Source organism: Pieris napi, chromosome 12 (assembly GCF_905475465.1).
Source record: "Pieris napi chromosome 12, ilPieNapi1.2, whole genome shotgun sequence".
NCBI lineage: Eukaryota > Metazoa > Arthropoda > Insecta > Lepidoptera > Pieridae > Pieris > Pieris napi.
The window spans coordinates 4,393,335-4,407,076 of record NC_062245.1 but is presented as its reverse complement, the minus strand read 5'-3'; the positions used below and the strand labels follow the sequence as shown (position 1 = coordinate 4,407,076).

The 13,742-nt window shown below is 33.8% G+C and overlaps 1 protein-coding gene across 1 annotated transcript in view; it reads left to right on the top strand.

Moving 5' to 3' along the window:
• LOC125054317 (neuropeptide F receptor) overlaps positions 1–13,493 on the top strand; it is a 46,051-nt gene extending 32,558 nt beyond the window's left edge. Inside the window, exons 3-4 of the mRNA XM_047656120.1 lie at positions 6,541–6,774; positions 12,439–13,493. Of these exons, the coding sequence (XP_047512076.1) occupies positions 6,541–6,774; positions 12,439–13,122 (918 nt within the window). The 3' untranslated portion in view covers positions 13,123–13,493. The remainder of the gene's footprint in view (positions 1–6,540; positions 6,775–12,438) is intronic.
• The last annotated feature ends 249 nt before the right edge of the window (positions 13,494–13,742 follow it).

Below are 13,742 nucleotides of genomic sequence, written 5' to 3'. Positions count from 1 at the left end.
TCTGGGAAATACAAAATCTGATAAATGTATGTGTTTCTACTTTATCTTATCCATTGTTTCAATGACGTCTACGCGATAAATCAGCTTATAATCTGTACATTTAAAATAATAAAATACTCCTCTTGACGTTATCGTCTGTTTTTCTAAGTCTAATGTGCAAAGCTTCTAAACAAATCCATTTGTTTACAAGCACAGATCATGGCTCATGGAAATGTACCAATTGCGACGTTTTAGTATACAAGCACGACGTAGTTATCATATATGTACCGCTAATGTCGCAACTAAAACTTACTTAACATTGTATACTGTGATCGGTATCGCTATTGGAAGAAACAGAGGAAAGGATCTGATGTCAGGAAATACGTTGCTTCATGCTAGATTTATAGCCTGTTAATAATTGCATAGCAAAATTTCATAGCAGGGCTTATTCAAAATTGGAATTTAATTTAAAGTATTAAGTTAGGTAATTATAATGTTTGCTTCAGTTAGAAACTGATTATTTATATTGCAAAAGTGAAATAAAATGTCCAAATTCTTTGCGGAATCTCGAGCAACTTATAAAAATATCAGACGATAGGTTGCAAACGTATTAGATTATTTTTAACTACTTCCGACTAAAATAGCGATAGTGTGAAGAAATATTACACAGTGGCGTGTTATGTAAGATCGTACGACTTTGATTTATTTTGCTGTAAAAAGATTAAGTCCCAGAAGGTTGATTTAAAACACTTGATAACTTAGCTGTTGTTTTTTTTATCTATTTATGACTAGCTGGCCTGGCGAACATCGTACCGCCTAACAGTCGATTCTTTATTTTTTTTAAATACTTATTCTGCTATTCGGGACACCGGTCTAGCTACTAAGATAAAAAAAGAAAGTTGATAAGACAACAAATACATTATGTCAAAAAATAAAAATTTACCTACCCGGAACCCCTCCACTAACACTTGAACTTTATGATATGGTATTAAAGTTTAAATTGACTTTTAAGTATTATTACGAATATTTTGTATGGTAATATAGAAAAGTGTTGTTTTTAGACTTTTTCACTCAATTTTTTTAAATTTTTCTCTCCGTAAGAACCATCCTCGTACTTCAAAAAATATTATAAAAAAAGAATTGACCAAATTGGTCCAGGCGTTGTTGAGTTATGCGCTTACCAACACATTTTGCGATTCATTTTTATATTATAGATATAGTTTTTAGTATCCAATAAATAACATGGAATAGGGGTGGGGTGGTGAAAAACTAGGGTGTGAAACGCTAAGATACATAGGATCTAAGCGTTTCACACCCCAGGTGGCGTAAATACTTAAGGGCACGGAGCCTTAGCACATTACCTGCAGGTTTAAAATTAGGACAAGCCCAACATGTGCCTGCAGCAATGAAGATCAAACAGTTGAACATGTGCTCCTACATTGCCCTATATTCGCATCGTCCAGGCACGACCTGGAGCAACAAATGCAGATGACTGTAGACCGTTGCGGCCTACAGGTAATGTTAATAAAGCACAGATCGTGCCTGGAACGGTTCTGCGAATTTTTTTTTAAATAATATATAAAGACGGCAAACAAATCTGAAAGAGCGGGTCTCGCGAGGAATTGCGCCCCGGCTCGCCCATGAATATTGTAAATAAAAATATTACCGATGTAGCCGGGGCCTATATAATATGATTTATTGTAAATTTTAGAGATAGAAAAAGTCCCTGGACACAATGGCAGTGAAGTAGAGTAATATTAATTTAAAAAAACCTTTGTATCTAATAAAACACATAATATGTGTATTGTAGTAAAGAATCATTTAATCAAAGAGTATGTTTAACTTAACAATAGGTCTAAAAATTAGACGTGCTAATTTACTAAAATTCAAAAGCATCGATTTCCAGATATTGAGTTTGAGCGCCATGGAAGTTTCGTCGTTAGATTACTTTACAAGTTTCATTGTTAGGTAGGACTAATAAAATAAAATAAATAAAATAAAAAAGCCTTTTATTTCCAGTATTATATAAGTTTACACTTTTTACAATTTATTTTTAGTGTTAGTTCATGTTATTAATCTATATTAGTTAAAAATATATACATATATATTCCTTTTAAATACTTAATCTACTGGAACCCCAAGTTGGGTGTAGGCCTCCTCCAGTGACGCCCATTTATCTCTGTCCTCGGCCACTTCACTCCAATTTCGACCAGCTATCGCTTTAATGTCGTCTTCCCATCGCGTAATAGGTCTACCTTTTGTTCTTTTGCCTAGTGGGCCTTTCCAGAAAGTTACTTTTTTAGTCCATCTATGGTCAGTTAGCCGGGCAACATGTCCTGCCCACTTCCATTTCAGTTTTTTTGCGTAGCTTAAAGCATTTGTTGCTTTGGTTATTTTTCTTATTTTAGTATGGCGTATTTTATCTGATTTTCTGATCTTTAGCATACTTCTTTCGAGTCCTCTCTGACAGACGGTTATCTTTTTTCTTGTTTCAGCAGTGAATTTCCACGTTTGGCAACCATATGTCAAACAAGGCAAGAGGCTTGAATTCATGACTTTGGTTTTAATGTCTTGTGGTAGATCACCTTTAAAAATTTCCTTGAGACCCCAAAATTTGTTCCATGTTAATTTTATTCTTTTCTCTATTTCTGTATTTTTATTTTTTCTGTGAAAACTTATGGTTTTTCCCAGATAGACATAATCTTCAACGTATTCCAATGGTTTGTTATTGATTGTTATTGGTCTTTGAGAGCTGTTTGTCATTGTCTTAGTTTTTGTAATGTTCATCTCTAGGCCTACTTTTCCACTAGCTTGGTTCAGGGTTTCTACCATGCTCTGTAGTTGGGAAGATGACTCGGATAACAGTACTAGGTCATCCGCGAATCTCAGGTGACTCAAGTAAGTACCGTCTATGTATAGACCTTGTTTACTCCAATCTAGCTTGCTAATGATCGACTCAAGAACAGCTATGAATATTGTTGGAGACAGCGGGTCCCCTTGTCTTACTCCTCGTTCTATTGGAAAACTAGGGCCTAATGTTTCAAGCTTAATTTTACCTTTATTGTTTTTGTATATGGATTTGATGATTTTTATATATATTTCCTCTACTCCCTGTTCTTTCAAGCTTTCCCAGATGCTGTTATGTCTTACTGTATCAAAGGCTTTTTGGTAGTCTATGAATGATATATAGAGTGTTCTTTGTTTTTCCTGATACTTTTCCATTATCAACTCAAGGGTATGGATGTGGTCGACTGTTGAAAAGCCCCTTCTGAAGCCTGCTTGCTCCACTGGCTGTTTTTTTTCCAATGTGTCTCTAATCCTTATGTTTATAATTGTGGAGAAAAGTTTATATAGACTCGGCAGCAAGCTGATTGGTCGGTAGTTTCCGATATCCTTCGGGTCGCCTTTTTTGTAAATTAGTATGATGTTGGATTTGGACCATTGGGAAGGTGTTTCCGACTCTTGCAAGATCTTGTTAAACAGTTCCGCTAGCGGCAGTGCTAGAGTTTTGTGTCCAATTTTTAGTGTTTCGTTCGTAATATTATCTGAACCAGGGCTTTTATCTAGTTTCAGTTTCTTTATTGCTTCAATTATTTCTGTTGCGTCTATGAGTTTAACGTTATTTCTAGGTGTAGCATCTGTTTCTGTGACAAGATTAAATGATTTCGTGTCTCTGTTTCTGTAAAGATGTCTATAGAATTCTGTTGCGGTAGATATGATGTCGCCTCTAGTGTACATTTCTGTATCTTTTTTCCTCAGTCCTTCTATCCATGATGTATTAGTTTTGAGCTTCTTATAGGCCTTCTTTGTACTTCCATTTCTTTGAATATGTTCTTTTATTGTGTCTTTCCTATATCTTTTGTAGTCTGCTTTTATATACTTATTGACTACTTTGTATATTGCGGACAATTCATTTTTCTGACTTCGTGATTTGTTTTTAGTTTTCTGTAGTTCCTTCCTTCTTTTTAGTAGCCTTACTGTACTTGCCGATAGTATTTTATGTTGTTTATTTTCTTCTCTCTTTGGGCGAGCTTGTTTCAAGCTAAAAGTGATAGCCTTTTCTATCATGTCGTAGCAGTATTGTACCGTGGTGTTTTCGCAGCTAGTTGTAGATAGCTGTGATATTAGGGTTTCGTTGAACTTACTTATTTCCTCTTCCCTCTTTAATTTGCTATTTTGGCTGTTTGTAAACTTGGCTCTTGATATTTTTTGTTTGTTTAGTGTTATTGTTGATCTGACTATTCTATGATCGGAATTGTAGTTCAGATTGAGCGTCTCGATGTTTTGGAATATTCTATGTTGGTTACACAAGATAAAATCGATTTCGTTTCTGTATTGTCCGTTAGGAGATCGCCAGGTCCATCTTTTGCTCTGTCTTTTTTTAAAACATGTGTTTATTATCATTAATTTGTGTTGGAGCGCAAACTTTACTAGTCTTTGTCCTCTTTCGTTTCTCTCGCCGTATCCATGTTTTTTAGTAACTAAATATTCGTCAGCTTTGGGGGTTCCAAGCTTGGCGTTGAAGTCACCCATTAATATTATGGTTTTTTGCGCTGTGCCCAAGGCTTTCTCAACTGTAGTGTAAAATTCTTCTATATCAAGGTCGCTTGCCGCTTCTGTTGGTGCATAAACTTGTATAATGGATATTTTATGTCCCTGTATATTTATGGTTAGTGTTGCCACTCGCTCTGTTATGCCATTGAAGCTTATTATGTGTTTTTTGAGAGACTTATTTATAATGAAGCCAACTCCATGTTTGCCAGGGGTTTGCCCTATGTAGCACAGTATAAAATTTTCGTACTCTTCTATTTTATTTCCATGTCTTCTGATTTCAGATATTCCGATGATATCGTATTTAATATCTCTTATAGCCTCTTCAAACTCGAGCAAACGGTCATACGATGAGAGGGTTCGGACGTTGTATGTTGCGATCATTAATTTGTTTTTATGCAAGGTGTTTCCCTGCTCCGTTGGTGTGATCATTGGAGGGTTTTGGTCATACTGTGTGTTGCTGTTAAGTGTTGCTATATTTGTTGCCATATGTATCCTGTTGGATGGAGGGTAGTAGTCGCTGAGCCCCACGGTGACCAGCCGGCTTGGGGTGGTTGGTGCATGTTTTCTTTCGTTGTCCTTTGTTGGTGTTGATCTACAGTTAGCATTGTTTTTGTTCCGGTTGTCGGGGGCAGTTAGTTGTTTTTTGATACCTCTGAAAGTGAGCTAGACCTTCCCCTTGCTATATAATTTAATAAATTAGGTTTTATTACATCCTTTGTATTCGTTGCAGTTGGCATCGTTGCTTTGTTAGGGTTTGACCTCTTTTGTGTAGGTGATATCGGCGAGCCACTCTGTTCCCGCTTCCTTTTTTCACGGCCTTGATCATTTGGTTTCTTAACGATTAGCTTATCATATTTGATATATGCAAAGTTACCCTTGTTTCTTTCTTCCTCTACTTTTGGTTGCAGTTGCTTTCGGGTTTCTAATATGTGTTTCGGGTAGTCTTCTTTTACATAGATCCCAGATGGAAGGCTGGATTTATTTTTAAGTATCAAATGTTTTTTCCAATTTGTCGACAAGGAAACGACAACTGGCCGATTCTTGTTAGTTTGTGCTCCAATTCTGTAAACATTGCTTATTTCTTGGCTGTCTAGATGTAAACCTGTATCTGTTATAATTTCTTTGATATAGTCTACCAGTTCAGATTCCCTTTTTCCCTTTTCTTCAACTCCAAAAAATACCAAATTCTTTTTTCTTTTATCTATTTCCATTTGATCTAGTTTTTGTTCAAGTTTTGCAATCTGAGTTTTTAATTTTTTGTTTTCTTGAATAATTGAATCCATCTTATCATTTATCGCTTCCATAACGTTTGTGGTTACAGCTGATGTTATAGTTAGAGTTTGTTGGTTCAATTTTTCCTCTAATTTTTCCCAAAGCATTTCGATATTTTTATCCATTTTAGGGAAAAGTGGAATTAATAAATTGTAACACCTTTTAATAATTTTTTAAATCTTGCAACACTGCCCGGCACTGCTGCGTAGGTTGGTACTAGATGAGATGTCAGTTGTCAGACGCGAATTACGATTGAATTGTGTAATGGCGGACTATGAACTTTCACTTTTTACTGGGATATCAGAAGTTGTTTCGGGATTGTTTTACGATATAGTTTTTAATCGCACTGTTTTTATAACTGTATTTCTTATCTTTGCACTTTTCTTATAACTTTATTGGTGAATTGTAGTTGTATGTTCAGTATTTTTGTCACTTTTCACTATTTAATTACGGAGCTCAAATTTTGTACGTGTTTACGTTTACGACCAGTGTTGCCAACCCTAAGGTAGGTAGGACTAATACCAGTCAATTATTAACTTATTATTGTCTCAATCATTAAAATTGCTTGTGAACTAAGCTAGCAGTTGTTTTTAAAAATCTCAGTCAAGTTGAAGAGTATGTTCATGATGTATGATTTTTTAATGATGTTTGTCTTGAATACTGTTTTAAGTGCAATAAAAACTTAAGTAGTTTATACATATAAAAACGTGTATTCAAAGTTGTGTTTTTTCCAAGGTGGTCAGGAAACCGGCGATGCGTACCGCTCGCAACATGTTCATAGTAAACCTAGCCGTATCTGACACCCTGGTATGCTGTGTTGGTACTCCCCTTACTCTTATGGAGCTGCTGACTAAGCATTGGCCCTTACCAGACTGGCCGGGGTTATGCAAAGCGTGCGGCGCGATTCAAGCAATATCAATATTTGTATCGACAATATCGATCACGGCCATTGCTTTGGACAGGTATCAGGTGAGGCAGTTCTATTTTTAAAATAATGATGTCTGAGTCTAATTTAGTAGCTGACTAATTCTTGCTCTTTTTGTATGTTAGTCGCACGTTGTCATTCGATTTGTAATCTCTTTTTAAAACATTAAACAGTCTTAACTTGAAAAGTCTTGTTTTTGTGTCATAGACATGTTTGTCATATATACGGTACTGAATTAATACCTAAATTTCAAAGCGAAGAGAGATCTATAGATAGAATCCATTGCCTTTATCAATTGGTTTCAATAACTTAAACGATATACGATTGGCGGCTACGATATCATTTAAATACAGGGCCATATTAGTGGGCCTTAGTAGTAACATTCTCTAGAGTTAGAGCAGTGTTGGCCTAGTGACTTCAGCGTGCGACTGTCATACCTGAAGTCGTAGGTTCGATCCCCGGCTGTGCACCAATGGACTTTCTTTCTATGTGCGCATTTAACATTCGTACTGTGAAGGAAAACATCGTAATGAAACCGACATGTCTTAGACCCAAAAATTCGACGGCGTGTGTCAGGCACTGAAGGCTGATCACCTACTTGCCTATTAGATTTAAAAATGATCGTGAAACAGATTCAGAAATCTGAGGCCAAGGCTAACCTAAAGAGGTTGTAGTGCCACTGATTTTTTTAGTAAAATTCTCTTCTAGAGTCAACTGTTTTTTTTAATAAAATTCTCTTCTAGAGGCTAAATTAATTTGTGTACTATCGAATATACTCAAATTAATAAAGAAATTTCACTGGAAAACACTTTGTGATTACAGACGTATGTTATAAATGCGTAATAGAATTGAAAAGTATGCTTAAGTGGTCGCGACTATCGAAGTTTCGTAAATAATTTATGGATATTTTTTATTCACAAAGAATCGTGTCTATGTCATGACTTATAATGTAATTGCATGTCCAATATTTGATTTTATTTGAAAGTAGAGAGCTAATCTGGATGAAGGATCGTTTAAACACAGATTATATTATTTTTTTTTATTTTTTTATTAAATATTTAGTTTACATTTTGCTGGGTACAGATATATTCTTGATATATATATGTCGCGGTTTAGCTTCAACAGAACAAAATATGCTCTACTTTTAAAATATTCATCAAAATATTTTTTCGACCGATGTTTATATAAAACGAAGAACGCTGTGTATTCGCACCCTCATCTCAACATTAATTGCTACTACTTGTTGTTTTAATGATGGCCTGAATTTTAAAAATCGAATAAAATATTGTTGTTTTTTTTTATTAACATAAATCTCAAATCAAACTTTGTATGAAAATTTCATGAAAAATATTTATTATGTAATTATGTAAAGAGGCCCTTTAGCAAAAGACTCATAACTTTTTGATTCATAAATATTATTTCATCAATAACTTTCTAAAATAATTATATACTGTTAAACCAACTACATATAAAAACGAGCTGTTAAGTACTCCATACTAATTCAAAGTTTTTGTATAATATTTAACAAACTGAAATATTTTACTGGTGACGAAAAAATATAAAATTATCCTAAGCCAACAATTGCCAACGTGTTTTTTATGATTGCTTCGAATAATATGTGGGTTATGACGATAACCTCGATTCGAAGAAAAGCTTTAGTCGAAAATACACATGATTCACAATTTCCTAAACAATTTTATTGTACCCAGATCCCTTTTCATTTACATAGGGATGACGTCAGCAGATTTAATCCTGTAAACTGTTTACTCAAATAAACTACTTGATCTATTGATCTGAATAGGTTAGTTTAACGATAGTACTATATTTAGACTAGGCTTTTAAATATAGTACTTAGTGTATTGAATTTGAAGAGATTCTCTGTTGTGGGCGAAAAAAAGGACAGACTACAGAGAAGCTAAGAGCAAAGAATAAGAAAATGGATACAGAACTGACAGCATTGGCGCCGATAGAACATATAGTTACGGCAAATGCATAATTATGACTTGTTTTAATTCGGCGTCAATTAAAATTTAAAAAAAAAAATTGTAAGCGAAAAAGAAAAATAGGAAATGTTCAAGATTACAGACACAGAGGTGTTTATTATATTAGTACTTTATTTACATCACAATAACACAAAACATGAGAAAAGAATTAAATAAAAGAAGACAAAAGATGTGAAGACCACCCACTTACTGCTAAAATCAGTTTCTTCGAAATAGTTCTGACGTGAAAAATACAAACATAAAAAAGAATAATCAATTCAAAACTTAAACCTCCAAAAGGAATATTAAAAAATTATATACATATTATGGAACATGTTAATTGTTTTTTAAATATATATATATACTCTGAGAGGTCAGTAAGGCTAAAGGCCGTTTTCTATTTAGAATTTCATGTTTCAAACAATTTCATTAAGAAGAAACAGTGGGCGAAAGTAGAATTTACGATTTATTCAATAAAGTTAAACGTTCAATCCTGCTTTGCATAAACTAAACGTTTATTTAACGGTTAGATCAAATCTTATTACTTTGAAAGATTACTTATCCCATTTTATAGAATACTAGTCACCTCATTATGTTATAAAATTAAATTAATTTAAACTCATAAGGTCCGTAGTGTAATGACTGTTGAATGAATATTAATTATTGAGAACATCTATATCTCAGACTGTAGTAACAAGATTCGTTGCTATTCCAATAAAATAAAAAAAGGGTGCGTGTACTTATGTACGCGCGTAAGAAGTTATACTTCTTTGGCATTATTAAAAATAGTTTTTGATTGCATGCAAATAATTAATTACAATTAAATAATCAAAGACTGGAAAAGGAGTCATTAAAGTCAATAAAGTTCAGTTTACATTTGAAAAATTAATTAAATAAATATTTATTATTATTCTCTTACATTAAACAAATAAAACACTATTTATCTTTAAAACATTTTTATTTCATTATACTATTTATTTTTAAGTGACTCTAATGTCTTCATCAGAATTTCGGTTTGTAATTTTAAATTAATCATTACTTGGTTGTGCATCTACGAGGCTCCTCCAAAACTACTTGCTTTCTGCAACAAATAAGAGAATATTAATTTAAGCTCTGTCCATGCAAAACTTAAAATTTTTTATAATTCATATTATAAATTTTTTAACACATTTATATTAATATAATTATATAAATGTGTTAATAATATAATTTGTAGCACATGCTACAGACCTGGATAGCAACTTTCTTTTATTCTATTTAGAGATAGAGATAATTTAAATATAATACCGGTGTCTTCCTTGTAGGTTTCTTTGGAGTTGTTTGGGGATTCTTGTTGTTCAGTTCGACATGATTTTCTTTAACCTTTCTTTAATCCTACAAAATAATGAAATTGTTAAGTTATGTTGTCACTGTTGTGCACACCTTTGTTTGGCTTTTTTAGTATTCAAGTTATGTCAAAACTGATTTATTACCTTGTCATTGTTGGCTTTATTTGCTTTTGGGATATCAATTGTTTCCAAAATGATTTTATTTGTAATAACCTGAAATATATAAATAACATCTATTAATTTAAGTATCATGGTGAGTGGTTCGCACTCAGGTATTAAGGTGTATTATACCCACTGTCCATTATAAGTGGGAATGGGCTCACTTCTGGCAGGACAGAGTTTCGGTACTACAAGTGCAACATGGATGTTTTGAGGTATTACAATATCTCTAACTACCCTGTAGGGGAATAAAGTAATGTTGTAAGCATATGCCTATGCTTGAAAGGTTGAACCTTGAACATCACCATACATCATATTTATAATTAACATTCCTACCTCGACACCATCACAATCAAATTCATTGAAATCTACTTCAAACCATTGTGTCTCGAGAAGGTGATGGTGGCTTTGTTCCACCTCCAGTTTTTGATGTTTCACGGCGATAAGATGACAACTCTTTTTTTGTATTCAATTTAGTGCACTTCCACTGATTCATCAATTGTTTTTTGTCTCTTGTCCTTATATTTGCTAGATTAAATCTGATGTTTTGATTAAATAATGTGGTAATTTTTTTGAGATGCAGGTACTTATTAAAATGTTTACTTCTCTGTTATATCGCTCCAAGCCTTCATTTTCTCCTTATTAGTATTCGTGCTTAAATCTTTGTTCTCAATTATTGATATATAGGGTCGTAGAATATTTCTAAAAAGTTGCTGTAACAAACGCAATAAACAAAAGCAATGAATAATGGTTCATGTTTCAGTTTTAATCAACAATAATACTCGATAATACATACGGATAGTTAACCTCAATTGTATTGAAGCACTCAGGAAGGTTAGCACAGTTTTTTCACAAATATTTTATATTATTTCACAAATATTTTGTATAATGAAAATAACTAGGTATATAATTATTAATTTTAAACAATAATTAAAACTCCTATATTTGTTTAAAAGGTAAATGTCATTGTCAGATGTCAATTGTCATGGTCATTCAAAATTCTTGTTAAGCTGCTAAGCTAGAATATGCGTGAAGTTAGCTTCACGCATATTCTATTTCTTTTTACTTGTAGTTTGTCTTATTCCCATCTCGCTCGCGCACGCTATATCACACTGCCAATTTTGTGTCATAGGTGCGCGCGCAATCGTAAAATTTCACTCTCATCAATTTTTCATAACGCGCCTAAAGAAGTACAACTTCAAAAATATTTTTAGGTTACTTAGCTACCATGAACCTATAATCTCTGGCTATAGCGATAATAAAGCAATATTTTTACTCCTGGAAAGATCTTCAGCATTATATTTCCATATAATATAAAATGTAGTAGTGCTCCAAGATTTCTGTCAGTTTTATTCATTTTTTTTCTTTTAGGCCGTCGACTTTTTGGAATTTTAAGGCATGCCGGTTTCCTTCACCGTTCGAAGAAAGTCCATTGGTGCACAGCCAGCTCGAACCTACGACCTTAGGGAATACCCTAAATACAACACCACCAATAAAAAATTATATTCATTTAAAAATTTACCGAATAATTAGTTTGACTTCTTTTACTCAACTTTAGTATCAATTATTTCGCGGTACTTCGTCACCGACTATTGATTCTGTAAGGATATCTTTTATCGCTAATGCTTTGTTCGTGTAATGAACCAAACTCTCTATTGATAAGACCACTCAATAAACCGATAACGCAGTAGCTGTAAAACACTACAAGTGCAATATAACCCTCTGATAACAATGACGGCACTGAACAAATGTCAACCAACCGTGGACGTAATGTTTTAATAATTTTATGAAAAAGTACAACCATCTCCGATCACCCTTTTTTTTAAGCCTTATCTTATTTCCTAATACAAAAATAGTGAATATCTTTTACAGTTAGTAAATATCAGGAACCCTCTCCGGTAAAGGCCTCCTCCAAGGCTTGCCATCTTTCTCTATCCCGAGCTATTTAGACCCAGTGAGGACCCGCAATTTTTTTGATATCATCATCCCATCGAGCGTAGGGTCTGCCTGTGTCGTTTGCCTGATGGGCCACTCCATGTAGTTACTGTTTTCGTCCACCTATGATCTGTGACGCGCGCTACATAACCCGCCCACTTCCACTTCTGATTACCCATATAACATTATTAATATATGATCAAAATAATCTTAAGCAAACCCTTATTAGAATTTTGGGCATAGGACTGGCTCTCTAAGTCTCATAAGTCATTATATTGCAATAATATTATACGTTTTTTTACAGCTCATTGTATATCCAACGCGACAAGGACTTCAGACTATGGGTGCTCTCATAACCATGTTCATCATCTGGGTGACAGCTTTCGCACTTGCCTCGCCCCTGTACATCTTCAGAAGTCTAAAGACGCATAAAGTTGGCTTCATTGGTATGGACATCCTCAGCTTCTGCATAGAAGACTGGCCAATCGCTAATGGAAGAGCAATCTACTCTTTCTTTAGTCTCATCTTCCAATACGTATTACCTGTTCTTGTAGTTGTTGTTGCACATGTTCAAATACACAGACGACTCCGTGGAAGACGAAGAACGACTCGAAAAACACCAGCGATACTCATAGCGATTGCCGTGACTTACGTTATAAGTTGGTTGCCTTTGAATGTTTTTAACCTCGTAGCGGATTTTAGTCAAGACGCCATTCTAGACGAGAAAACCTTAACAATAACTTATGCTGTCTGCCATATGTTTGGAATGTCCAGTGCAGTATCTAACCCATTACTCTATGGTTGGTTGAATGATAATTTCAGGAAAGAATTCGAAGAGATTCTCTGTTGTGGGCGAAAAAAAGGACAGACTACAGAGAAGCTAAGAGCAAAGAATAAGAAAATGGATACAGAACTGACAGCATTGGCGCAGATTGAACATACAGTTACGGCAAATACAAAAACATCTCAGTGCTCTCAAATTTTCTGACTAAAGTCATGTTTTAAATAGCATGAAAGTATTGAAATGCAAAGCATATGAACTTAGTCAATTTAAAGTGACTTTTATTAAAGCTAAAATGTTTATCAAATTTAGGAAATTCAGTTAAGTTTTTACAACATAAAAGGGATGGAAATAAATGTCTGAACTTTGATTATAGCTTTTGTTTGTATAGTGTACTATAAGTCTAAGTATAATACAATTAAATTGTTTGTAATTGCTAATGTATATAGTTCTGTAAATATTATTGTCTTGTCAAGCAATTCACGTTTTTTTGAGCCCAAAACGTAAATTGCTACTAGTCTCATTACTACCTAGATAAGTATAAATTAAAGAACATTAAACTTTATCCAAACTTATAATTTGCTTTTATTTCAAAACCCGCATAAATTAAAAAGCTTGTACGACAACTCTGAAAGAAGATAAAGTTAGACATTTTTATGACAATGACAAACCGCAGTTGCTGACTAAATAACAGAAAAATTGTAAGAGACACGTTTTGAGGAAGGTCGCGTTAAAATAAACAGTTTTATTTTAGTGTCCTGCATAAACATAATAACATAGAATAAGTGCAATTTTAAACGCATTGTCAGACACCAAATCTGATTTGT